A 25,426-nucleotide genomic window follows, 5' to 3' on the forward strand; every position below is an offset into this window, starting at 1 on the left:
CTTAAATCTGCATTATAGCTTTGGTTTTGTGAGATTTTTCTATGAAAGTGCCATCAGAGATCCTACTTCAAAACCAAAATTGTTGATTTTCTAATAATGCTTATTCCCCCCAGTAGTGAATACTAGTAATTTGTACTCTCCTTAATTGAGATGAGGTTATTTTATCTCTGTGAGTTAATTTATAGCTGAACTGATACACATACTAAATTGACAAGAATGAAGAAAGGAGAAAGTCAGTCTAATAGAAGCAAAGGAAAGGCCTAGGTATGATAAACAAAGCTGGAAGAGGACAGGATGAAAATGTGTTAAGGGAAGAAATTGCTGGTTTTATTTTGTAGTTTTAAAGCTAGACTCTTAATTTCTGTCTAACCAGTGTCCCTCCTCCGGGATATCTATATCTAATATCTATATCTATATCTAATCTTTAACATCTCTATGTATATCTATATCTATGTTCAGAGCATCAGCATCTTGACCTCATTTGTAGTTCAAGTTTTCTGCACTTCTGACTTCAGGTTTCTGCTAAGTCAAGTGGAGAACCAGAGATTGCTTAATGTTGCCTGGTGAAATACTTGGTTTAAATGATGTGCCTGCCATCACTTGCAAGTTTGGGTAGCAAAGGATAAGAGGTTCCTTTTTTTCTGGGCAACATTTGTTTGTTTTGTGTTTCTGAGATCAAGAACCACATCTCATTTATTGCAGACAAATAATATCTATAAAACTTTAATTAATTCCCAAATTCATCCTTTGGGGCACATTCTAGGAAAGTGACTAAAGCAGCAATTTCTTGGAGCATTTGACCAGTTAAATAAATAGTTGAGTATTTAATTATGAACTTTGGAGTGCCTGATCTTGTGACCTTTAATATTTTCCAAAATTTTTCAGAAAGGATATAGAAATGAATTTTTTAAAGTATCTAATCTTCTGTGGACAGAGTCTTAGAAGAGTTTCAATTTTGATAATTTGATTAAAGAAAACCAGGTGTAGCTTTAATTGGGGTAGTTCTAGATACATTTTAATTCTCATCAATTGCTATGATAAGAGAAAATTGTTGAGACTTAAATCCTCTCTTCAACTCCTAATTTTTGCTGTACCATCTAAAATTTTTTAAGACTTCTGTACTCTTTTCCTTTCTCTGTTCCAGTCTTCCAGCTTTGTTTGATTTGTTCGGTTCCCATGAAGTCCTCATCTGAGCCCAGCCTTGTTTGCCCTTCTTTTCCAAGTTACCCAAGTGCTTACATTAGGTCACGTGAGAGGGCACAAGCAGCTCTCTTGTTGTGCTCTGTCCACTGTGGTAATTCCTTCTGACAGAACTAACTGATGCTCAGTTTTGGCAGGCCCAGTGTTGCAAATGTTTTTATTCTGTGAAACATTGCAAACCCTGAAGAGTTAGTCAGCAAAAGCTTAAAGATAATGTTTTGTGATGGTACTGTCAGGGAAGAAGGTAGCTGCTGAACTATTAACAAACATCAAGTGACTTTTTAAGGGTTTTATTTTCTTTAGAGGCTTTCAAATTGGGCATTTTAGGGGTAAGATTTAATAGATAGAATCACAGTATTTTTTCTATCAAGCTCTTAAGTATGGAGGTAGAAGTATCTGCCAACAAAGTAATTGAAAGACCTAAGCAGGACCTGAAGCTTATGTATGAGAAATCCTCATGACTTTCCTTTTTTTTCCTCTTTTTTCCTTTTGTTCCAGGTTGTATTTTCTTGGCTGTTTTGCAATTATTAAAAACTTTAACAATAAGCAGTGTCATGCCTGGTGTAGGAAAATTTTAAAAGAATCTTGAACCAAAATGTCTAGTTATGCATTGCAGCATAAAATAGCAACTCTGTGATAGGCCTAACTAGTAGGATCTCCTGCAGTTTCAAGGCACTGCACAGGTCAAAGACACTTTACAAGTTAAGCTTTCAACACAATGTTAACAAAACTATTGTTATTTAGACACTAGTGGATGATACCCTGTTTTGGGCGAAGAAATAGTTAAATTGCAAGGATGTTCTTTAATTAGCTTTATAGCTTGGGTATAGCAAAGAAAACATACTGTGTGTTCCTGGTTCATCTATACTTGTACACTTGGGGAAATTCAAAGTTGACTTAAGACTTCTTAAATCATGGCATGCAGCACTTGAAATGTCCTTTAAGATTTAAGCAAGTAGGAAGGAATATTATGTTAATAAAGTGTTAAACAGTTAAAATTGGAGAAGGTCAGAGAATGTCAGAGTTCCACTGTGGATGTGGCTAAGCGTTTAAAGATAGCTGTTCATTATTTTACCATTAAACTTATATTAATTACTGTGTCCTTTATGAAGATGACCCAGTACTGATTCAGTAGAAGAATTCTAGTGAGGAACTAATTTGGACCTTGTACTGCATGTAGCTGCAGGTGACAGGGTGTGTTTCTCCATATAGAAAAAATTGGAGTGTGCAATGCAAAGTGAAATCACACCAGGTTTGAACTGTTGTGGCAAATAAGTTTATAGTCTTCACAGATGGAAAAGAAATAAGATGAAGTTGTTGCACATGACCTGAGTAGTTGAAATCCTAAATATTTCTATAGCATACTTTTTATATGTATATCTTCTGTCAAGGTAGTTCTGTAAAGCACAAAGAGCAAGATGCAGTGTTCCTCTGTGAAGGGCTAACTTCAATTTCTATTTTCCTGAAACTCCTGGGATGTGTTATAGTGAATATCCTGATATTTCCAAATTATTATTACAGCTGTTAGCAGTGGAGTTTTTTTTACCTAGAAAGAGATGCACTGGTCCTGGAAATGACACTGAAATCCCAGGGTATTCACAGACCCTGTGCTCTTGTTCTCTGTGTGTGGGTGCAGCACAGCATCACATGGTGTTTGTAGGACATTGATGCCAATGAGAGGTTTCACAGTAACCTCTCAAAGTATGTTGTGATTGTTCTAGGCAAGCACATGGCCATTTTGTAATAAAACAGAAAGAGAGGTAAGACTCTCTCTTAATGTGCGGTGGAAAGTTTGTTGTAAAACTGCACTGCTTTAGCTAAAGTAAGATTCAGGTATAGTTTTTCTGAACATGAAAATGATAGTGATGCAGAAGGTGTCTTCATCCATAGAAAAACCACCAAAAGCTCATATAAAATAATTTTCTAAACTTCTGAAAGAAGAAGGCAAGGAATTTAACATGGGAGCAGTAGTTAGATAAATATGTAGACATTATAATATGGAGTGAACTTTAGGGAAACAGTAATTGGAGGGAGGGGATGGCCTAAAAATAACTAAAAAAAGTGTGTTAAGCCAGAAACTGGCCTGGAAATTTTAGGATTGAAGTTGACATTTCTGAGCCTCAAATTGACTTTATTGTACTGATCAGCACAGTTATAATTCAATGTAAATTACTTTGAAGTAATTCCTTGAAGCATTCACCTTACACATAAACAAGTTTGATGTATTTTAAAAATGTGTTTAGGAGGATGCATGGGTTTTATTTTTGGATATCTGGTGTTTTTTCTACCTTTCCTGTACCTTGGAAAAATATCATAATTTGCTGTAGTCCTGTGCTGAATCAGCATCCTAGGAGGAAAGGACAGTGTAGTGAATCTTTGGAAGTCAAAAATATTGTTTTCAGCTTTTAGTATTCCTAAGATCACATTTGCTATAAATACTGTGCTGCCTTTTGAGAGCTGCAAATTAAAGTAGGATAAAATCCAAGTGTTTGGTTACCAAACTCTTTGAGTGGGGAGGCCTCTGTGTTTTATTGCCTATATGTATGAGGTAGGGAATGAATTAAATGCAGTGGTCTTCCCTGGCTCTGCAGTGGCATCCCTTCAAGGTAAAACAACTGGTAAGCAAAATACCTGTGAGTGGTGTCACTTGGATAAGAATAGGAGTAATGGGCTTACACTTGCCTCAAGGTGATAATACGATTTAAAATATTCAGAGGATTCAGAGTTGTTTAATTTCACAGACAAGGAAGCTAAAATCAAGTATATCTGGATGCTGCTGTCATGTGGAAAAAGGCTAAGAGGTTCAGATCTAAAGTCTGCCTTTGGCTGTAAGCAACAGAAGTGCTTAGGGAAGTGTATAATAGTATAAAAAATTTTTAAGGTATCTTAACAGCAGATTGTTTGACATACTAATATTCCTGTTGCACAAAAAGAAAAAGTAATTTCTTTTTTTTTTCCCCAAGAACTGCTATTGGGTATATAGCAAAGATATCCGTTTCCTTCCAAAGCTGCTGTTAGTCTTATTGCACATTCCACCAACCCAGTCTGAAATTGTAGCTTTCTTCCAAGACTGCACTGCCTGCCTCTTACAGCTTCTGTCCCTGAACTCATCATGGAACCCCCATTTCAGAATTCTGTGCTTATCTCCATGGATGAATTATGAGTAGGAAGACAACTTTTGAGCTCCTGATAGTATTTCTTGTTAGTGAAGGCATCTGGAGCTCTCATTACAAATATAGAGATGAAGCTTAACAAACAAAAATTTGGAAAGTGCTTCCAAACATAAAGCTTTGGAAAATCAAATAAAAGGATTTTACACCTTAGCTCTGAACCACAGACCAATCTAATTAAAAGGTGTGGTTCTCCTTCCACCACCACCAGTGTCCCTATTAAGTATTCTTAGAGTTCCTCCAAAAAACCTATACCTGCTGTAACAAAATGAGGATAGAATTAACGGTGAATGCCTCTGTGAAATGTCACAGCTATAAATGAGGATTAGAGTGAATAGGGAGAGCAGGCAGAAATGCTTCAGGAATGCAAAGAAATTTAAATCTTTTTTTGACCTATGTATCTCTTCTCACCTTTGTTTTCCCCTTCCTCCATCTAAAAGTTCCTGTTCTGTAGCCTCTGCTAATTTTGCTTTTAGTAGTGATCATTAAAGGTGTAAGGATCCCATTTCACCTGCAAGTGACCATTGAAAGGCTTTAATTATTCTGTATTTTCTAGAAGTACTTGTTCTGATTGAATGTTTGCAGACATTTTCTCTTGTGTTTGATTTCAAATATTATTTACATTGCAACAGTTTGTTTGGAGAAAGTGTGTTGGATTTTATTTTTCATGAAATTTTGGCTTTGGTTTTCATCATTTGTGTTTCTCCACTATGACACTGAGTGACAGTGAAACTTTGCACAAATGCATTTTTATTCTTGAAATCTGTGTCTCACAAATCTTACATTTGTATCTTGCTTAACTTATTTCCAAATAAAAATGGAAATGTCAAACAAATAATTTATGTGCAGAAATAATGAAACATGGTTGGATAGTTTAAAGTAGAATAAAATGGATAGCACATACCTAATCTAAGTTTTGGGTAGAGGAAAGAAAATTTCCTATGTCTTTTGAAGCTGTTTTCTGTTCTCCTGAAACTAGATGGTGTGTATGAAAGAACATGTTTTAAAACAAACATAAAAATTTATTTTTAGTTGCCAGTGTGGTTGTGAGCTAATTTTAAGATCAAATTTTCAGTCCTTATTTCTTAATTTAAATCCAGGTATTTAAATTCTACATAGATAAATATTGTCAGTAAAAAATACCAACTTTGTGTTATAATGCAGTATAATTCTCAATCATGTGATACTGTCAGTTTTCATTTAAAATCAACTTTTTCAAAACTTATTTCTAAATGAACTTAATCAGATTAACTTCATTTAGTCACATCTGTTCATGATTGTTTTCCCTTTTTACTAGCCATACAAATCATGAAATTAAGCTAATTATATAACATTATCAGCTGCAAAGAACCAGTTTCAGTTTTATACCTTTTAATTCCCTGCAGGAGATTAAGGCTTGTTTTTTTGTTAATATGTAAAGTGCAGTAACTTAAATGGATTTCCCCACAGTTATTGCCAAAAGGATTAACTAGTTTATTATTGTTTTCACTATTGTAAATTGGTTTTAAAGCATTACATTTTATGATGTTTCATTGATGGCAATGTTTGTCATGCTATTGAGAAACATTTTCCAAATAAAACTGCTATATAGGAGTAATTGTTATACAGCTATAAAGTGAAAGAAATAATAATCCTGTCAGAGTATTTATTGATGGTAACATCTGATTTTTATTTTCTCTGCTCCTCCCTCTTTTTTGGGGATTTGGGGGACCCTGCCCTCACACAGGTGATGATGAGCAGAGTGATTGGTTTCATGAAAACGAATCAGGTGGAGCATGTGGAATTACAGGGGTCATTCCATGGTGGGAACAAGAAGACTCCACAGAACTGGAGAGAGAATTGCCTGACCCAGTCTTTGAAAGTATTTTAACTGGTACTTTCCCTCTTATGTCCCGCTCAGGGAGGAGAGGTAAGTAGCCAATCAAGCAAATGCAAGCTGTAGAATCACTTGGGTACAGTAGAAAGATATCTGTGGATTATATTAAATATGTAAAATGTGTACAAGTCTTGGAGTTACCTGTTTGTTTCCTTGAACTGTTAGATTTTTAAGATATCATTCGAGAGAAATAACTCAAAGTCAATTATTAGGAAAGTCAGAAGATGCAAAATGGCTCATTTTGATGACCTGCTGTTTTTATTTCTCTCAATGTTTGCCTTGAGAATTTTTCAACGTTATTTTAAATGAAACCTGATGTTCCGTTTTGCTCCTGGCCTCTGCTGTAATGTATAGAATTCTATTGAAGTTCATTAATTTAAAGGCTGGAAAGACTAATGTGACCATCTGCCTTGCTTTATGGCCATGTTGTTTGTACAGAAGAGGGAAGGGTTCTTCCGGAATATGGATTGAGATTGTAACTTAGAAAATACCCTTTTTCTTTATTTCTAAAGTACTTCCCACCACTGTGGATCCAGTGTAACCAATGGTAAACTCTGCCAGTGTTGGATTGCATTTACAGCTAGGAACACACTCTTGTCCACAGATTGAAGCTGTCAAACCTCAGCTTGCTGCCAGAGAATTTTGTTGTACCTTCCTCTGCCACAAGCATCTTCTTTCCCATTCAAATACAAATCTGACCAGTGGTCAAATCACTTTTAAACTACTACACTGAATGTATTGAATCCTTCTGTAAGGATTATTCTCTAGACACTTGGATTGCTTTGGAGGACTTGGTCTCTGCAGATTGGCCAGATTTAATGTTTCCTAGTGATAAGGAAGTTGTAAGTGATGCAAAAATCACTTTCTACTATAGTTCTGCTGTGCTCTGCTTGTGCTCCCAATGGTGCATAGATCCAGGATGGCAGTAAGAATAGCTGCAGAATTTTCAATTTTCATGACAATTTTTTTTTCCCTTACTTTTCCCATTCTGTGCTCTGTGTTTCCACCAGTAAAATGTTTTCCAATAAAATGGTTTTGTTTAACAGAGTTCATATTGATAGATTGGTGTGTATTGTTGAATTTTATTGGTTCTATGGTCGAGAAAATATTCTTAAACAAACTTGTATTTTTTGTAGGTTTCCAGAGTAGATGTAGTCATCTTCATGGAATGCCAGCAAGAAACATAAAAAAGGCTTCAGGAAACCAGAATGCACTGGTAGGTGTTCTCATTTTTGTAAGCTCATGTGCACTGTTCTGAGAGGATTTTGGAAAAGCGTATTGTTCTTATGCTTGTTCCCTGACATTATGGATGGATAATGGAACTGGAAGACTTGGTGCCACTGCTCCCTGAGTGTATGTTTACTCTTCTTAAATATTCTGACATCCCATTGCAGAAGAAAAAATCTGATACTGTTTCTCAGTACTTGTTTTGAACTAAGCAAAGGAACAAGTTTTCAGTGCAGTTGTGTGTATAAGTTACTATTTTCAGTATATATCTTATGTCTATATGAAAACGTGTTTCACTTTTATGATGAAAATCAAATAAATTTCTTTTCTGATAATAAAAAAGCTTGCAGGATGCATTGTGGTACAATTCAGGTCATATTTTATCCCAGAAATCTGTTTTGAAAAATATGTCCCTGTTTTCTTTTGTTTGGTTTACACCTGTCTGGTCAGGTGAAAAGGGTATACACAAAAGAAAATTAAAACAGGTTATCCAAGTGCCTGCCATAGAGATCATGCATTTCTTTGTACTGAGCCTGTTCTAAAGCTGGCACTACAAATGGGATGTTTGGGGTTTTTTAGTATCTTCAGCCCTAGGAGCAGTGTTTATAAGTGGAGGAAAAAATTCACCTGTCTTTGCATTTCATTGCAATCTAATACTTGGATTTTCCTACAGCTTTTGTCTAAAATATGTTTCTAATAATTTCTTTTAATTTTTCTTTAGAGAAGGGCATGATGAGAAGAGAAATTTGACTTTTTAAATTTAAATGCTAAAATGTATTAATTATAGCCCAGTCTATTTCTTTCTTCGAAGAAAAATGTTTGGAAGAGCATGTTTGAGATCTTTTAACAGGTGTAATAAACATAGGCCAGGACAATAAATACTGCAACATGGATATTCTTTATTGTTTGACAACATTAAATGTTTTCAGATTTAAGTTGCCTAAACAACATAAGTTGCTTCTGAGAAATGTCAGAGTTATTATATGTGGAGAGAATAGAAAGGACCTGCTAGAAATTTAATTCATTTTGAAGAGGCAAGGTTTTTGTAATTGAAGTTCCTGTCCAATAATTGCCATTTGGAGCTGAATAAGATGCTTTAAAACCTTGGCCTGTGATCTCTGCTGTTAGTGGTCGTGAATTAGATGAATGCTATCTAGTTCTTGGTTTCCTATCTACCTATTTTTATTTTTGGTTCAGTGCCTGCTTGAGCATATCTGGGATTTGTAGCCCATTTTCTAGGCTTATTGCAATTTCACTCTGGTATTTTATAGGAGCTATTATAACTGATAGGTTAGCTTCATGGTACTGATGATACATGGCTTAACTACCCTAAAACCTTCCTTTTCCTCTAAATTGTAAAAAGGTGATTAAATTTCAATTGATGAAGATATACTGTGAATGCATATATATAATAAAAAATCCTAATGTTTATTTTCTGCTACACTTTCTGGATTGTCCTTAGGAGTCCATTTTGTCTTCCACTCATGGTATCCCATATATAATGATGGTATTGTAGCTCCCTTTATAACAAAAATCCAAGCCAATCTACTAAAGACTGATAATTCAGTTACCTCCAGTTATTAAATATGTCATTTGCATGATGTTGTGGAAGAAGGTTGGCATGTGAGTGTAGCTTCTGAGTCACTATGTTTAGGCAGGAGTCACAAATTGAGGGGATGTGCTGTTAGCTCTGCAGATGCAGCTTTCTGACCTCCTTAATGACTATTTATGTTTGTGAGCACATCTGCTGCATCTGTCTTTACAAATATAAACCAGAGCTTGTGCTTCCTTTTGGCAGTGATTGCTTCTTAAAGAAAATCTTCTTTAGATACTTAAATTCAATGACAAAAAAAGTCATTTAATACCTGTGACATCTGATAACACAGAACAAGAAGTAATTACTGCTATTAGATGGTAACAGTGAAGAAGAGCAAGAATGCTTTAAGAAAGATTAATATCCTGAGGAAGGAACACTGCAGACTCAAGTTGTTGAACAGAATTGTGGTGTGAATGAATTCTCTTCTAGCAGCAAGGAGTCTGATGTCTGTATCACTGCTTTTAGACAGACCTGAAAGGGAAACAATGTTAAAAAAATAGATACAGTACCTAAAAGATACACATTATATCTTCTGTTCAGTCTTAGGGTTTGTAATTTGTATCCACAGAATGTGAGCGTACAGTTCGCCTTTTGCATGCAGTCAAGGCTTAAGGTTTTTTGAAAAGCTTGGTTGAAGGTTCACAATTATAGCAGCCAGCAAAGCCTGGGTGAGATCACAGGTTTGGAGAAGGCTGTGATAATGGCTGGATACCCTCATCCTCTCTCAGAAAGTGTTTAATGCCCAACTGTTTGGGTGTTTTCTTGTAAGAGGAATGACAGGCTAAGAGTGGGAGTACTGCTTGCTGAGGACCAAGGAACCTGCCTGCTCACATCACGTTCACAGCACGGTGGGAGCTGAGGATCAGAGCACAAATGCTCTTCACGAACCAGGCAGCAAACTTGAATTTGAGGTAGCCACAGCTAGTGCTTAGTCTCTCTCCAAAAGCTCTTCCTGTTTTTCATGGATGAGTTGCTTAATTTGAGCAAACTCATGGGTCTTTCTTTTATTATGTGTATTGCCTTTGAGTCAAAACACTTTTTTAATAATCACACAACACTGGACAAGAAAGAGAGAAATAGAAAACCTAGCATGCACGTACTTTGAAAATCCTTACCTACTCCAATGTCCAGGTTGAATGAGTTATACAGCAGATGACAACTGAAAAGGCTGAGCAAGAAAATGAAAAAAATATAGAAAATCTTCAATACAACTGGCTTACAGCCTTTCAATTGTCCAGTTCATAGACAGACGAGTTTTTAATGGAATCTGTAATTAAGTAGTTAGTCATGTATATATTTTGGGTTGCAACTATAATGGTGGCTTTTTCTGTCTTCATTGCTTGATTTTGTGATAGCATCAACTGTAGCTATACTTGAAAAGAAATAGAAAAGGATGTGGTTTCTCTAATACCATGCCAAGTTGATAGTAGTAACTTTGTAGTTAAAATTAGGAAAATGATACATTTGCTTTCATGTTTAATGTATTCTTTTAATAAGGTGTATCAAATCTTATTGTGGTTGAGTTGAATTGGTTGAATTCTGAAGTTACAGACGACCTGATGAAGTAGTCCCAAGCCTCACATTGCTTTATGTGAGGAAAACGCAGAAATCCTGACATTTAGAGGTAGTGTTCCATGAATGAAACACTGATTTCTTAGAAGGAATGCTTTTTTCTTCTGGTCTTTATGTATGTTTATAGACTTGGCAGTCATCTAGTGACATATAGTTGATATACATGTCGCTTTTCTAGTACTATATCTGTGTTCATTCTAGCAAATTGCATGTGAAGCTTTGGTATTTCATAGAATAAAATCTGAAATCTAACCCTTTAGATGTGTTGGAAGTGTAAAGATTTGTTTCTATGATGTAGAATACTAAATTACCTCTTTACCTAAAATTATTAAGGTTGTAATTTTTTTCTCAGATTCCTGGGGACAGCATAAAACCCTTTTTAAAGAAAAGAAGAGTTAATTATAGATAGCAAAAACATGACTATTTTCTCATTTTCTTCAAAATGTTTTGCCCAACTTAGTATTCAACTGAAAATTTTGACTTGAATTCGCAACTCCTCTGTACAAATGTGGAAATTTTAATAAGTTTTTAAAATGAGTGCTGCTATTTTAGCTACTCCTTCTGTGGTTCTAGGCACTGTTTCTTCTCTGAGACAGAGAGAAACATTGCAGGGTTTTGTTTAAGAACTCTTCTGTGTCACCTCTCCCTGCCTATATTCCCTGTCTGGGCTGGAAGCTGGTAAGTGATTTCACTGAGCTCAAGTGCAAAAAACATGACCAATAAAAAAAGATGCTTTCTTTTGACTCTGCCAATTTTTCCATCCATCACCTTTGTGTCGTGGGGATTGGTTTCATTATATTAAAGACAGATTGTATTAAGTCTTGCACTCCTGGATTGATTTATTTTTTTGCACAGCTGTGCTACTGAGCTTGACTATACACAGTTGTAATTATTCAAAATGTGTTTAAAGGATGAAAGCTACATTTCCAGGACCCGTTATCTGAAGGTGTCTGGGTATTTCTGTCAAATCCTGTGACTTCTATTTTAAAAGTTCAAAGGTAAAAGCTTTTCTCAAAAAAATTGTTGACAGATTAACAGTCTATTGACATTAGGAGAAAAGATGCATTGAGCACTTGTGCTGTTTTAAATGGCTTTCAAAATGTAAAATCAAATCAAACATTTCTGCTTCTAAGTTCTTTTTAGCTGAAGAAACAGCCAGGTGTTTTCAGGAGCTTTTTTCTTGTCAAAATATTTTGGAAATAAAGTGAAATATTACTGGGTATGAATCCTTGCTATAGATCCAAAGAATATTTCCTTAAAGAATAATTTGGGCACTGTTTTTACTGTATTGGTCATAAGTCTCTTTGTGGATACTCCGCAACTTTTGGGAGTATTTGTTTATGTTGGATGAGCGGTATAGTCAGATAATATAGTAAAATACAGTATCAGTGAGGTGCATGGAAGAATTTATCTGTGGTGTATTAATTATTTTCTTCAGTTAATGATTTTCTGTCATTTGGAGCGATAGTCTCTATATCAAATTCTGTGGAAATGTGATGGTATTAGATTATAACAAAACTAAACTCTTGTTGAATTTCACACTTTGATTCATTTATGATGAGGAATATTAAGCCTCTGCCTGAGAGTAACATTTTGAAACCTTATGCTGCTAAAACTCCAAGTGAATTTACCTTTAAACAAGTAGGAGAGTAGTGTATTTTTGGTTTTGTAATGGTTTTATTAAGATTTCCTGTCATCAAAAATACTCTCAGCTACTGAAAGCCTTTCTTAGTATGCTTCTCCCTTTTTTTTATTTGTAATTACCTTAAATTGATACCTATTTATGCAAAAATCTAGTCAATGTCATGCTCTTTTATTCCTCTCTTTAACTCAATACCTTAGTTTTACAGTGTAGAGGGATAAAACTTCCTTAAGGAGTGGGTGGCTTCCTGCACCTATGTGCTTCCTGCAGATATGTTTTTTTCAGGCAGAAAAATTCAGATTGTTAGGAGAGGAATTGCTGCTGTGATGTCACTGTAAGCCCCATCTTCGAGTCTTCTAGTGTTCAGTAACTATTGGCAAAAATACTACAGTTTTTCTGAGGAATGAGTCAGGTGGCACACTTCTAGACTTCAAAGCATAGTCACATTGAAATAGCATTATTTTATGAGAAAACAATAGTTTCCAATTTAGCAAGTGTCCCTTCTCATGGCGGAGGGGGGTTGGACTAGATGATCTTTCACTTCCAACCCAAATCTGTGAACCAAAGGGAAAAAAAGATCCAGTCAAATTTCAAAACTTCATCATAAACAATGTAGGTTTCAAAATGAAATGTAAATATTGTGGAAAATGCTGAGGTATCTGTGATGTTTTTAACTTCATGTATCTGTACATTTTTGGAGGAGCTGCTCATTGTTCTTACACGTTTTAATTCTCACCATGTATTCCACATAGCAAGAGCTTCTTTTTTCCACAAATTAATTTTCCAGTGCATTTTTTCTAAAGTTTCCACTTACACCAGTGCAAGCCTAATGTAACTTCCATCTGCTATGGGAAGCACCTGATGGAGGACTAAAGCTGCTTAGTGACTTTCATAATGGCTTAGTGTACTTCCTCATTGAAAGGATCCTAATTACACATGTATCATTTTTCATGGTAGGTCAATTCTCAAAGTGGTTCTCATCACTAATAGCACCAGCAGTGGTATCTGTATGTAAGGCACAGTTGGTTTGTATGTGATTGTTCAAGGCAGAGCACTGCAATTAATAGGTCAGGTTTGTCAGTGTTGATGTCATTGTTATGAAGGGTTGTGATTTCTACTTATGAGATTTGTGGTTAAATAAAGTCTGCCTCACAAGCTGTTTGCATTAAGTGACAGTGATTTTTGTGTCACCTGAAATTGTCTTATGAAAATCTTCAATTATCATGGTGTCATCAAATCAGTAAAGAGACACAAATAATACCACAGCATTTGTCTCACTTGAAGCTGTTGTTCATTAGCCAGAGCAGAGTTACTGGTGAAGGTGAGCCATGTGGTTTTTATTCATTCTTCTGTGCCACTTACCTTGTAAATTAGAGTGTAGAGTCTTGAGTTGTGTCTTAACTTGATTCTTACGAAACCTATGACTATCAAGGAAAAAAAACATAGTTTAGATGCATCAGCCAATTAATAGCTTGTGGAGATAACAATTGTGCTTTATCAACAAAATGTAAGTATCTCTTAGGTATAACCATGAAAAGAGATACTTTGTGTCAAAAAGCTCACAATGGTTTTTTATTGGTATAGTTGACCTACAGTGACAAACAAAGCATACCCTTAAACAATCAAAGATTAACTTCTGTCTAGCTGAAGTGAATGTGGTGACTTAGTCTCTTCTTGGACTCTCAAGTATAGTGTCAAAACCAGCATCCCACTTCAGCAAAGCAGTTGCCCTCCAGCATCAGTCTCAGAAATGCCAAATGTGCTGCTTAGTTTTTTAGATGTGTTCTGTGGTTTATTCATGGTGACAAGTGCTATGAACTGTTAGGCTAAGCAGTATTTCTTGTAATTCACCTCAACCCAACGCTCCAGTGATTGTCATCTGCAATTTCACTTAAGTTTATTTTCAAGGAGGACAAATAGCATTATGATATCCCTTTCATTCTTCAGTTAGTGTCTGTCTTGAAAACACATTTAATACAGTTTTACAGCAGTCTTTACAGATAATAATGATTTTTAAAACCTCTGACCTCAAAATACGAAGCAACATGATTATTCCTCTTGTTTTCTGCAGCTTTAAAAGAAATCCCACTGTCTGGTGTGTGACTGCATAAAATGTTTCTTCTCTAGACATTTGGAATTTGCTTATTTTGACTTCCCAAGTGCCTATGGGTTCTTTGATGTTTCGTGTTTTTGTGCAATTCTAATGGAAAAAATAAATCCTTTAATTGTTATTACACTTAGTATGGTTTCATGAAATAAGAAAATCAAATGTGTATATTGAGAGTGTAGTTTTGAGAAGGCAAAAATTACTGAAAACTACTCAAAACTCTTCCAACAGTTACCACATGGTATTTACAGCAAGTAAGCACATAACTGAATGCAGAACCTTTTCTTTACAGAAATGTTGGCTTTGTTTATGTTTCAACATGTTCAATTCAAAGACCTGTTGGAAGTGAGCACTTTATAAAACATGTTTATCCAAAATCAGAGACAGCAGTGCTAACTTTAAATAAAATGGTGGTAAGCAATCCTAGATTGGAAAGGTCATTTTCCATAGATAGTCAGTACTTTAAAAAAGCTGAGTTGTGAGGTGAGCCACAGAAAAACTCCAAGTGCCTAAGTTTTGTGGGCTCTTGATTTTGTGGGAAAGCCCTACATAAAACACTGGTATGATGTTTTCAAAAGCATAATAATTATTGTTTTTTATGTACTTACACCATTTGTCCAATTGCTGATTGACATAGAGTATCTAGGAATAAAAAAGACAAAAAGAAAAGGTTTATTAGCACTTGCAGATGGAGTGGCTTAAGAGTGTATTAGTCCTTGCCTGTTAATTACTGTCCCTTCAGCTGCAACATAGCAGGTGCTTTTTTAGCTTCTTTTTGAAGTGAAGTGTCAATGCTTGTAACTGAACAAGTGAACACTTCAGTCCAACAGTTTTGATAACAGCTCAAAATCTGTTCCACTCAGCCCCTTGCAATTAGACTCAGCAGACTTTTATACCTACTTCTGATCTGATTTTTGCTGTGGATAGTTTTTCTCACTACTGATTTTGGATGGGTGATTTGACAGGTGGTTTTGAACACCTGCATTCACAAGTAGGAGACTAACTTTCTCATTCTGTTACTTCTCAGCTCTGACTTAGTATTCCTGCAGATCTTGGTTTTAAAGGTCAAGGAAGAAACTTCACAATTCAGAGAACTAAAAGTTGTTTATTTAGGGAGTCATCTTTCCATACTGTTAGCTGATGGACAAACTCTGTTTCAACTGTCTTGCTTTAGATGTGTATTTCTTTAAACACTCATGTAGTTCACTTTAAAGAGCTTTTTAGAGACAATGTGCCCCATTTTCCCTTTGCCCTGACCTGTTTGCTTTGGACAAGGCTTCTAAAAGCCTTTTTTTACAAAGACCTAAACAGATTCGTAGAGTATGTTCACAGTAGGTTGCATTTTTATTCCCTGAAGAATATGGTCAAACTGGAGAAAACCCTTTTTCCTGTTTTCTGTCACACTGTTATGCTATGGGAAAGAAAGCATTGTACATGTCACAATTGAGTTTTTGTTGCCATACTGCACCTCTTGTTTGTGGTTTTTTTTAAACCTGGGATCTACATTTTGGTGCAGCTATAAGGCATTTTAAGACTATTTGTACTACCTAAAAGAATTCTAAGAATATTGCTTCTTAAAATTTATTCTAAACTCACTTTTCCATGCAGCAAAATATAACATTAAAGCAAAATGTAAGCAATGACTCCATAAAAAAAAGTGGGGGAGGGGGTTTGTATAAATAGAAGCTACCATTTCAGTGTTAAGTTGGGCGTAAATATTATAAAATATATTGTTATACCTTGTTCAGGGGAACATTAAACTGTATTTTTTCTGATTGAAAAAAATCATGTATTAGATATTATGTGACTGTTAACTTTAATAAAACCTTCTAAGTTTTTAAACTTTTCTTTGTACCCAAAGCAGTATCATTATAAAATTTCTTCCCCTATATCAGTGATGCAGATGCATATTTTCTTTAGTATTTAATGTGGGGTATTTTTTGTTTCAGGAAAACAACTTCATTTATGTAGGATGTTTTACTGAATCTTATATTAAATATTACTAGAATGTGGAAAATATTTTTAAAATATTTGGAGGTTGATGGATTAGTTCTCTTCAAAGGGAAACAAAACACTAAATATTTCTAATCCTGCATTATTTACCGCATGGATGGTTAAATGCTACTTTAAGCCCCATAAAATTAAAAGGGAGAAATCTGCCAACTGTAGCAGGAATTGGATTTAGGAAGAGTGGTACAGAGCCAAAATATTGCTACAGAATTAAATGTCAAAAATCTTCTTTAATAGTAGATATATAGTTCACAGTGTCTGGTTATGATTAATACATTTAATCTAAATCACTGAAAGTTGCTCTCTCCTTTTCCATAAAATACAATAGGACACAAATCAGTTTTACTGTAGGTGGATAACAATTGGAAAATAATGCATCTTCCCGCCCAATAAATTGTCAGTTATACCTTTTAACTAAAATCGATTCATCTTTCCAAAATTTATTACGATTTCTAATAATAAATCTTTTCAAATGTTTATTCATTTGCTTTTTGATACATTTGTGCCACTTTTGCTATGGTCTAATGTTTTTTCTTTTGATTCATTGTAAATTAGAAAATCTATTTTGAGTCAATTTTCTAGTTAAGAAGTTAAAATCTATAACCCAGACATTTTTTCATAGTCTCCTTTGCACATTTTAATACCCTTGAACTTAGATCCAATCCAGTAAATTCTGATCAGAAGGTGATTAAAAGACTTTTCACTGCAACTTCTTGACTGAGGGCCAGATTCGTAAAACAAGTACTTATGAGATTGTTAGCTGGGTTTTTCCTGCACATATCTCTGAGTCAAAGAGGAAAATTGAAACAATTATAGCAGATGAACAGATACATACATAGGTTTTGGTCAAAGGTTTTTTAATATAGGCAGTCAGAATTGCCCTTGTGAGTGAGAAACCAAAGATGGTGTGATAGAAGCTCCTTTTGTTGTCCCTTTATGGCAGCAATGCAATAGCAAAAGTGGTGATTGCTAAAGCATGCTCTGTGCATCATCATTTGGGGTATCTGTAATTATCCATCTAACCTCTTCAAGTGTGGTCACCTGCCATGTGATGTTTATAGAAGTAACACTTTTTTAAGAATATATTTTAAAAGAAATTTCTTTAATGTTTGATATTCTAATCTGTGAAATTGTGTTCACTGTTCAGCAGTTTCCTGCTCTGTATATAATAAAATATGTCAGAGGAGGATAGTCTTATTTTTTTACAAATCTCCCAATAAGCATATTTCCTCTTAGAATCCAGTTAAAAAAAGTGATCTTAATCAGATTTCTGACAAGAATTATGGATGAGAAGGTTAATTTAGTATGTAATTATCTCAAATCTCTTACAGGCACAAATATGTTTTGTTTATAATAGAAATGTGAACATTGGCAGAATAGAGGGGGAAGGCTAGAAAATGTTTGAAACATAACTATAAGAAAATTACAGTTGTAATTTGAACTTGATCTACAGTATCACTTTTTGGCAAATTTGTGTAGCTGAAAGTATCTTGGGTTTTAAAGTGATTGATTTCAAACTTTAAAAAATCATTTTTATGGATGGATTTGAATTCATTAATTTTACTAATTACATAGTGAAGAAAGCAGATGTTTTCTTAGGCAAAGATCAGGCTTTAATTACAGATCTTACCTGCTTATCTAAAAATAGTGTCAATATGTTCATCTCTTTCTCTCAACGTTAATTTCTTATTTTTATATGGAAATATGATTTTTTGCCCATTTTAAGCCTTACTATATGTACAAATACAAATCTAATACTTAGAGTACTGTTTGAGGGATACATATGTCATAATCATGTATTAACGTTCTTCAAGAGTAAACTGGGTGAAAAATGCCCCTTTAAATTGTCAAAATCAGAATCACCTAGTGCTACTCTATTTCTAATTGTAATAATGTGTTACAAAAAGAGTCAAAAACGTTTGCAACAGAGCAGAGTTTCCAGCAGTGATATAAATCTCTGTGACCTCCCCTTAGGACTTTTTATTCTGAGCTATGTAGTGGGTAGGACTGCAGTCTACAAGAGAAAGGCAAAGAAAGCTGCCATGCAATTAGAGAAACAACAAAGGGTTTATGTATGCTTGTTTTGCGCTTTAGCCAATCACTATAAATGTTGTCTGTTTAAATGGCTTTAAATGTGTATTTGTCACTGCCTTGGGGAAGTGGAAATTACTTAACTAGTGCTAATAATTGGCAAGATCCAGAAAGACATGGTCTTTGAAAAGAACATTTGCAGCTGAAGATGCATGATCTATTACAATAATTCTTCTTGTGCCACATTTTTCTGTGTTTGGAAGAAGCACATGAGCAAACAAGCATCAGTAAGTGTAACTGGTAGAATGAATATTTAATAATGTAAACTGATGCAAGGTTGTAAACGAACTCTGATATGTAACAATTGTAAAATTAGAATCATGTGATCATTTTAACTTTGTGTAAACTCTATCAAGCTTCAAAACATTATTTTCTCAGAACTACATTCATACTGTCATTTCTCAGGGTTTATAGTTGCTTTAGTTATTTCAGAAAGTGCGTGAGAATTGCCGTGTCCTTTCAGAAGAAATGTGTTTTCTTCTGGATTAGAACAGTGAGCGCAACTTCTAAAAAATAAAGAAGTATTGAGGTGTGTGTACTGTAAAGCAACACAAAATAACAAAACGTAAGCAGTATCAATAATAACCCATTAGTAGCAAACTCCAGTGGTTGTCCAGATGTTCCAGGACAATTTTCTCTTCCTTTTAGATGTTATGCAGTGGGGAAAGGTACTTTTTAAAAAGCAGTCTGCTTGGGTGTACTTTCAAGATTTTCGTCCAGGGGATTATTTTTGGGGTTTTTTATTATTTTTCTATGGAGGGAGGTTTGTACCTCGCTTGCTTATTTCAGGGGAGTTACTGCTGGAGGTGGTATGATCAGAGCTCTTCAGCAGTCTTAGAGGGCAGCAGGCCCAAAATCTGTCATGAGCATGGAAAATTTCATTATGACTACCTGTGTCTAGTTGTAGTGATGTATTGTGTGGTTGTGGGATCATGGGGAAGTAGGTCCTTAATTATTTGGTGATCTTTTAATTCTAGGTTCATAGATATGAGACTGCTGTTCACAAATTTTGGTCAATTGCATCCATTGTATCTATAGTCTGCTAGTTTACTGTGTAGTGATGAGGGAATAGAAAATATTTTCCAAGAGAGCTTTCAGTAAAATTACCCAATATTGTTGCTGACAATTGATACATTCTTTGTTGCTGGTTCTTTGAGAGTAATTGGTGACCCTTCAGTTAGTGTTATTGTGTGGTTTTTTATGTTCAAAATATTTGGATTTCTTTTGGATGTGTTTCTTCTACAGTTTTTTTCCATTACATTAGTAATGAAAAGAAACTTAATCTCAAAATAATTGAAACAGGAACATAGCAATGTAGAGAATGTACTTGAATGAATAGCCACAAACAGTATTTGTGGTAGCTAACTGTTTTGATGGGATACTGAATGTTTTTACACCAACTGCTTTTAAGTTTCGCCTTTGTTGCCATGGAGATCAACTGTACAAGTATTATTCTTGAAAGGAGATTAATTCTTGCCTCCTGTGCATAGAAGTGTTTAGGGAACAGGTGAATGTTTAGACATTCTTGCTTTGGAAGGTAAATAATATCCTTGAGGTATTGTACACCACAGCTTTCAAAATGTGTTACCAAGCACAACTATTTCTTTCGCCTTCAGAAGAAAATAAAACAGGCTCTTGTGTCTACCTTAACCTAAAGGGAGACAGAAAAGTGCCTGGAGATTCAGGTACATCTGGTGTCCCTTTTATTCCTGCTGTCTTGCTGGAGGAGCTGGAAGTGGCCAGCCGTGCTGTCAGCCTCCACATAGCCCAGAGGTCTCAAATGGCCTTGACTTGCGCAAAATAGATTGTTCCACTAGGGTGACAGAGCTGGTCGGCTGTTAAGAGAGCTAATCAAAGCAGACACAAACCCAAGTATAATACTGGTTATTAGAAACTCTGCTGGTATCAGACTAATTAAATGTAAGCACCTAAAGCATTCATTTATTTCATTATCAAAATTATCAAACTGGTGAAGTGCCCACAGCTGGGGAGAGGTGGGACTTTTTGACCTCACTTAACCTCTCTAGTATAACTAAGAGGATTTGTCTTGGCAGCCCCCTCTCCAAGGGGAGATCATCAAAACCATTAATGATCTGTCCTTTGGCAAAATGCCTGGCACAAATTCTCTCAGAGCAGACTTTTTAAAGCTTTGTGTGCTTTTCTTAGCATACATCTTCTAACTGAGCATTCTGAGGAAGCTGGTGGTACTTGTCCAGGTTTGTGCATCAATCTTATTAAAGTTTTTATGGTTGTATGCTTTATAGAGATCAGTCTTCTTGATCCATGTGTCCAGTGTTGTTTAGTATGATCTAGATGTTGTGTGGCCTGGAAAACTGAATTGCTTGTTGTTTGATCAGCAGCACCTATACACTTCAGAACTTGTCTGACGAGCAATTTGGAGAAGGCTGGCTAACCCCAGGCACTTGGAGTTTTCTCTCATGAAAGTGATAACCCAAAGCAGCAATCCTCATTAATTAACCCAAAACAGGAATCCTCATCAATTCTCCCAGTTCTGATTATTCCTGATCAAGGGTCTCCTAATGTTTGGCAGGGTCTCACCTACTGTGCAGCAATGGCTGATCTGAAAGGTGTCAAACAAAAGAGGTGAGATAAGGAGGGGGTTTTGGCAGGCATTGCCATGAGTTTTTGTCTTGTGCAGCAGGATGGTAGATTGTGGAAGGCTGAGACTGGGGAGAACCCATTTGAGATTTTCCTGTGTCTTGCCATGTGCTTTCTTTATAATTTGTTCAGCCTCTTTCAAGTGGAGCAAGCTGACCTAAGAACTATGGATTATACCAATCCTTGGCTTGTTATGTTTGTTTCTTTGTCTTCCAAGAGATGTTCTGGCTAGGTATTGTGTGCTCTCCTGGCTGTGGATGTCTCTGAATTTCGTATGTATTTTTGTTTCTATTTGGAAGCACTGGCTTGTTTTTGTGGGTAGGAGTGTTTACTGTGCTAAATTTCACATGGCAGACTTTGATCATACATTTTCAACAGGTTGAAGATTGAATTGAGTGCCATGTTTGCTTGTTGGCAATATACAAAACGCAGTTAGCAAATACAACTATTCTTTACCATCTCAAAGAGTTTTCGTTTCTTAAGGATGTTTTTGCTGCCTTTTGACAAAATTTTTAGCTGCAGGAACTTTTACTCCCCCTTCCCATTTTTACCTAACTCAAGTCTTTTTTCTGTTTTTGATGATACCCACAGTTGTCTTTTCATAGCTATTTAAACCTGCATACATGCATACATCATAACTGAACTGCCTATTTGAAGAGGGGCGGTGTGTGACGTGAATTGTTCCAGGCTCCACATGTGAGTTATCTGAGTTTGTGCTGATGTCTCCCCAAACACAACTTCAAGTGCCTGATTCTGTGTGGATGTGGAGGGAATAAAATCCCTTCCACTCTAAGCAAAGAGTAGATTCAGGATCGCTTGATGAAGCTGAACAGCCACAAGTGACCTGATGACACACATCCCAGGGATGGGGGAACTGACAGATATTGTTGCCAAGGCACTCTCCATCATATTTGAAAAGTCATGACTGTCAGGCAAAGTCCCTAATGACTGGGAAAAGGGAAACATTGCTCCCATTTTTAAAAAGGGAAGAAAGGAGGATCTGGGGAACTAAAGACCAGTGGGTCTCACTCTTGCATCTCCTCTGTTCAGCATTTGTCCCTTTTCTGGTATCTCCTTTCTGCATCCTCTTGTGTGTGTCTCCTTTTGGCTTTTGCCTCCCATTCCTAATACTCTTTTCACAGAAGCAGCAGGGACTCAGGTGTACAGTGAGTTGATTTTGTCCATCCCAGAGCCAACTTGTACCAAATGTGACTGGCATGGGCCAGTCCCTGACCACCACCTACGCTCTATTGACACTGTTAACAAGATTCATAGAAGCTAATATTTTTCATCCAGTCAAAGCCTAGTATTGTCTAATAGTTAGGTATCTCTGAGTAGTTAGTGCTAATGAAGTCCAAGGAACAGAGATTTGGGTGAGTTTACACTCATTAAATCTGGATTTCTCTCTATGTGGGTTTTTCATATATCTGTCTTAATAGCGAGTAACACCCTCTCTTTTGTTTGATAGGAATGCAAGAAGAAAATAATGTGCAATGCAGGTTGAAATTAATGTGTATTAGGGTATAGATTATAAATATGGAATCATGTAGCTTCTTTTATTAATTTCAACTATATCTGTTAATTTCTAGTAATACACTATAGGACCAACTTCTTAGTACTGTTTGCATGGATAGCAACAAGCTCTGAAGTTCTTGATTAGATGTATCAGATTTTAAGCTTTGATTTGCAGTAGTTTGTGAATTTACTAAAATGGATTCAAGTAGCATCTTGGAAAAAAAAAGTATGATACTGTCAGAAGAACCTTGAAATTGAATTACAGCTTTAATATTCAAACTGGGGCATGTATTGTTATTTGTAGTATATGTAAAATGACTTTTATAGACGAAATTTAAAATCGGTGGCGCAGAATAGGGTTTATAGTGCATGGTCTTTAAGAAGAACAAGGAAGGATCTTTGATGTAGAGCATGTAGCAGAAAGATGCATATTTATTAAATAAAGGAATTTTTAAATGGGGGTATGGTAAAAGAAAATGTTGTTCTTGCCAATATGCTAGTCAGATGACAGTATTCATTGCCAAAGATAAATGCTAAGTGTTTCTCTGTGCTTAAGTATTTATTAAATAACTACTATGTAGATTTATTTAAAAAATTAAAATTGTAAAATATTTTTTTATAAAACAATGAGAAAGAGCCTTTTCAAATCTTTATGCCCGAGACTCTGATTTCTAGGAGTCTGGTTCTTTGTGCTGTGCTGTCAGTATCCCCTGTGTTTCTAGCAAGGTGCCATGCTTTTCTTTTAGGCGCACAGTTTGTGGTCATTGGGAGTGGGGCTGTGGCCAAGCCTCATCCCTACATCTGTGAGAAGCAGGTAAAGAGCATTGAAAGCAATGAGACCTGGAGTGCCCAGGTGCACTGACCAGTCACCAAAGGGAACAGAGGGCACCCAGGTGCAATGCATGAACATGAGGGGTGTAAAAGGCTGGGCTAAAGAACAAGAAGGGTAGATGCTTGCAGCCTTCTGAAGTGATGTTGCTCTGTATGGGCAGATGCCTGAAGCCTTCTGATGTAGTTTGGTGTTACTCTGTTTGGGAATGCTTAAAGTCTTCTGAAATTTTATGGTGATTCTCTGTGTATTGTGGCTGTCTCAACTGTGACATGTGCTGTGACGCTTTCTTGCCATCCTTGGCATTCTGTCCAAATTGCCAGACTTGGCCAGTTAGGCCTCTCTCTATCTGACTTAGATGTATGAATTCCAGGTACCTCAGGAAATCTGTGTAGTATTCCTTAAGACTCAGGGGACACAGGTGTGAGAAGCAGGTGTTGTCAGAGGCACTGCACAAAGTGGCAGCTTGCTGGCTACATCATGCTCTGTCTGGTTCCTGTCCTGTAACTCACTGCATGCATTGATCACCTCAGACCACTAAGCTTCATATATTTAATGAGAATGTTAAGAGTTCTGTGTTGTCCAAATATAAGCTAAATATGTCTTGTGTAGTTGTCTTATTTAAGGCAAAAAATAAACCAGAGCCTCCCTTCTCTCTTGTATCAGTCCTGTCTGGGACTGCCACTTAGTGTCACTGCAAGGGCAGGTCTGGAAGAGGATACAGGGAAAACCACCTGCTGTATTGTTGTATATATTGTTTCCTGGACTCTCATTTCCCAGAAATGTTTCATGGCATTTTCTTTTTGTGTTTTTTTTCCTTTGGCATTTTCATGGCATTTTCTCTTTGGGTCTTTTTGACAGTATTCTTTATTCATCATTTCCTTCCTTACCACATTGTTTGTACTGGTTTTGGTAGTCATTTTAAATAAATTTATTTGTCACAGTAAGCCTAATGCTTACTTCTGCATTGTCATTGGAGAGTGGTGACAGCAGAGACTGAAAAACAGTAACAGGCCTTGCTTGGCAGTGCATCAATGCTGAAAACAGCACCACAGCTGCTTAGGAGCATTGTGAACTCTGGCCTTCCAGAGAGTGATTCAAGGCAGTCGTCCCAGCAGAAGGAATTTACTTGGATTGCAAGGGATAGAATATTGTAACCACCAACCCTCTCTCATTCAAAGGGGAAAATTCTTAATACTTTGATCAAAATCCTTGGCAGTTTTCCAGGAAAAGGTAGATTTTTTTTCCCCCACTACTCAAATTACTTCAAAAACTTTGTTATGGGATGGCTATGTAGGCTGAGAGAGGAATGTGGTTTTGAAGATAGAACCCAAATAATCAGGAAAACAGTGCTGTTATTTTCAATATACTTCTGATATTTTGTACTTTTCACTTCAAGTGATAAGAAAAAGATAAATGTTCTTTCTGAATTATTTAATCCTCTATTCAACTTAAAATGTCATGAGAAACCTTTTTAAAGAACAATCATGATATATTAAATAACCTTCTCACTGTCTTGCTCAGGGATATCAAACTGGCTTGCTGGGGAGTTATAACAATCTGAATTTCTATTACTTGACAAGTATATTTGGGGGTTCTCATATTCCAATGGAATTAAGAGGTATTCTAAAAACACCTTTTCATTTTGTTATCCACAACCATTTCCCAGAAGCCATTTATGAATTTATATTTTACCTTTTGATAGGGGTGAGCTGTTAGACATTAATGTATTTCTGGTTGCTGTTTATAGGAAATGGGAAGGAAGAGAAATGAGAAATATTTTCTCATTCTTTTTAAGATCCTAATTGTTGAAATCCACTTTCAATGATTTGTGTTGGCTCTTGCTTCTAATGTTCTCTGACTGTAGTCATAAGTAAAATAATAATCAGTCTTTTACCATTCATCACAAATCTAGCATATCACCATGGTGAATGAACAGTTGGCCTTATTAGCACTAATTTGTTATGATCA

General features: G+C 35.9%; 1 protein-coding gene across 1 annotated transcript in view; it reads left to right on the forward strand.

Annotated features, from left to right (window-relative positions):
• GPATCH2 (G-patch domain containing 2) overlaps nucleotides 1–25,426 on the forward strand; it is a 118,106-nt gene that overhangs the window by 15,909 nt on the left and 76,771 nt on the right. Inside the window, exons 4-5 of the mRNA XM_066546413.1 lie at nucleotides 6,097–6,279; nucleotides 7,383–7,462. Of these exons, the coding sequence (XP_066402510.1) occupies nucleotides 6,097–6,279; nucleotides 7,383–7,462 (263 nt within the window). The remainder of the gene's footprint in view (nucleotides 1–6,096; nucleotides 6,280–7,382; nucleotides 7,463–25,426) is intronic.

Source organism: Molothrus aeneus, chromosome 3 (assembly GCF_037042795.1).
Source record: "Molothrus aeneus isolate 106 chromosome 3, BPBGC_Maene_1.0, whole genome shotgun sequence".
NCBI lineage: Eukaryota > Metazoa > Chordata > Aves > Passeriformes > Icteridae > Molothrus > Molothrus aeneus.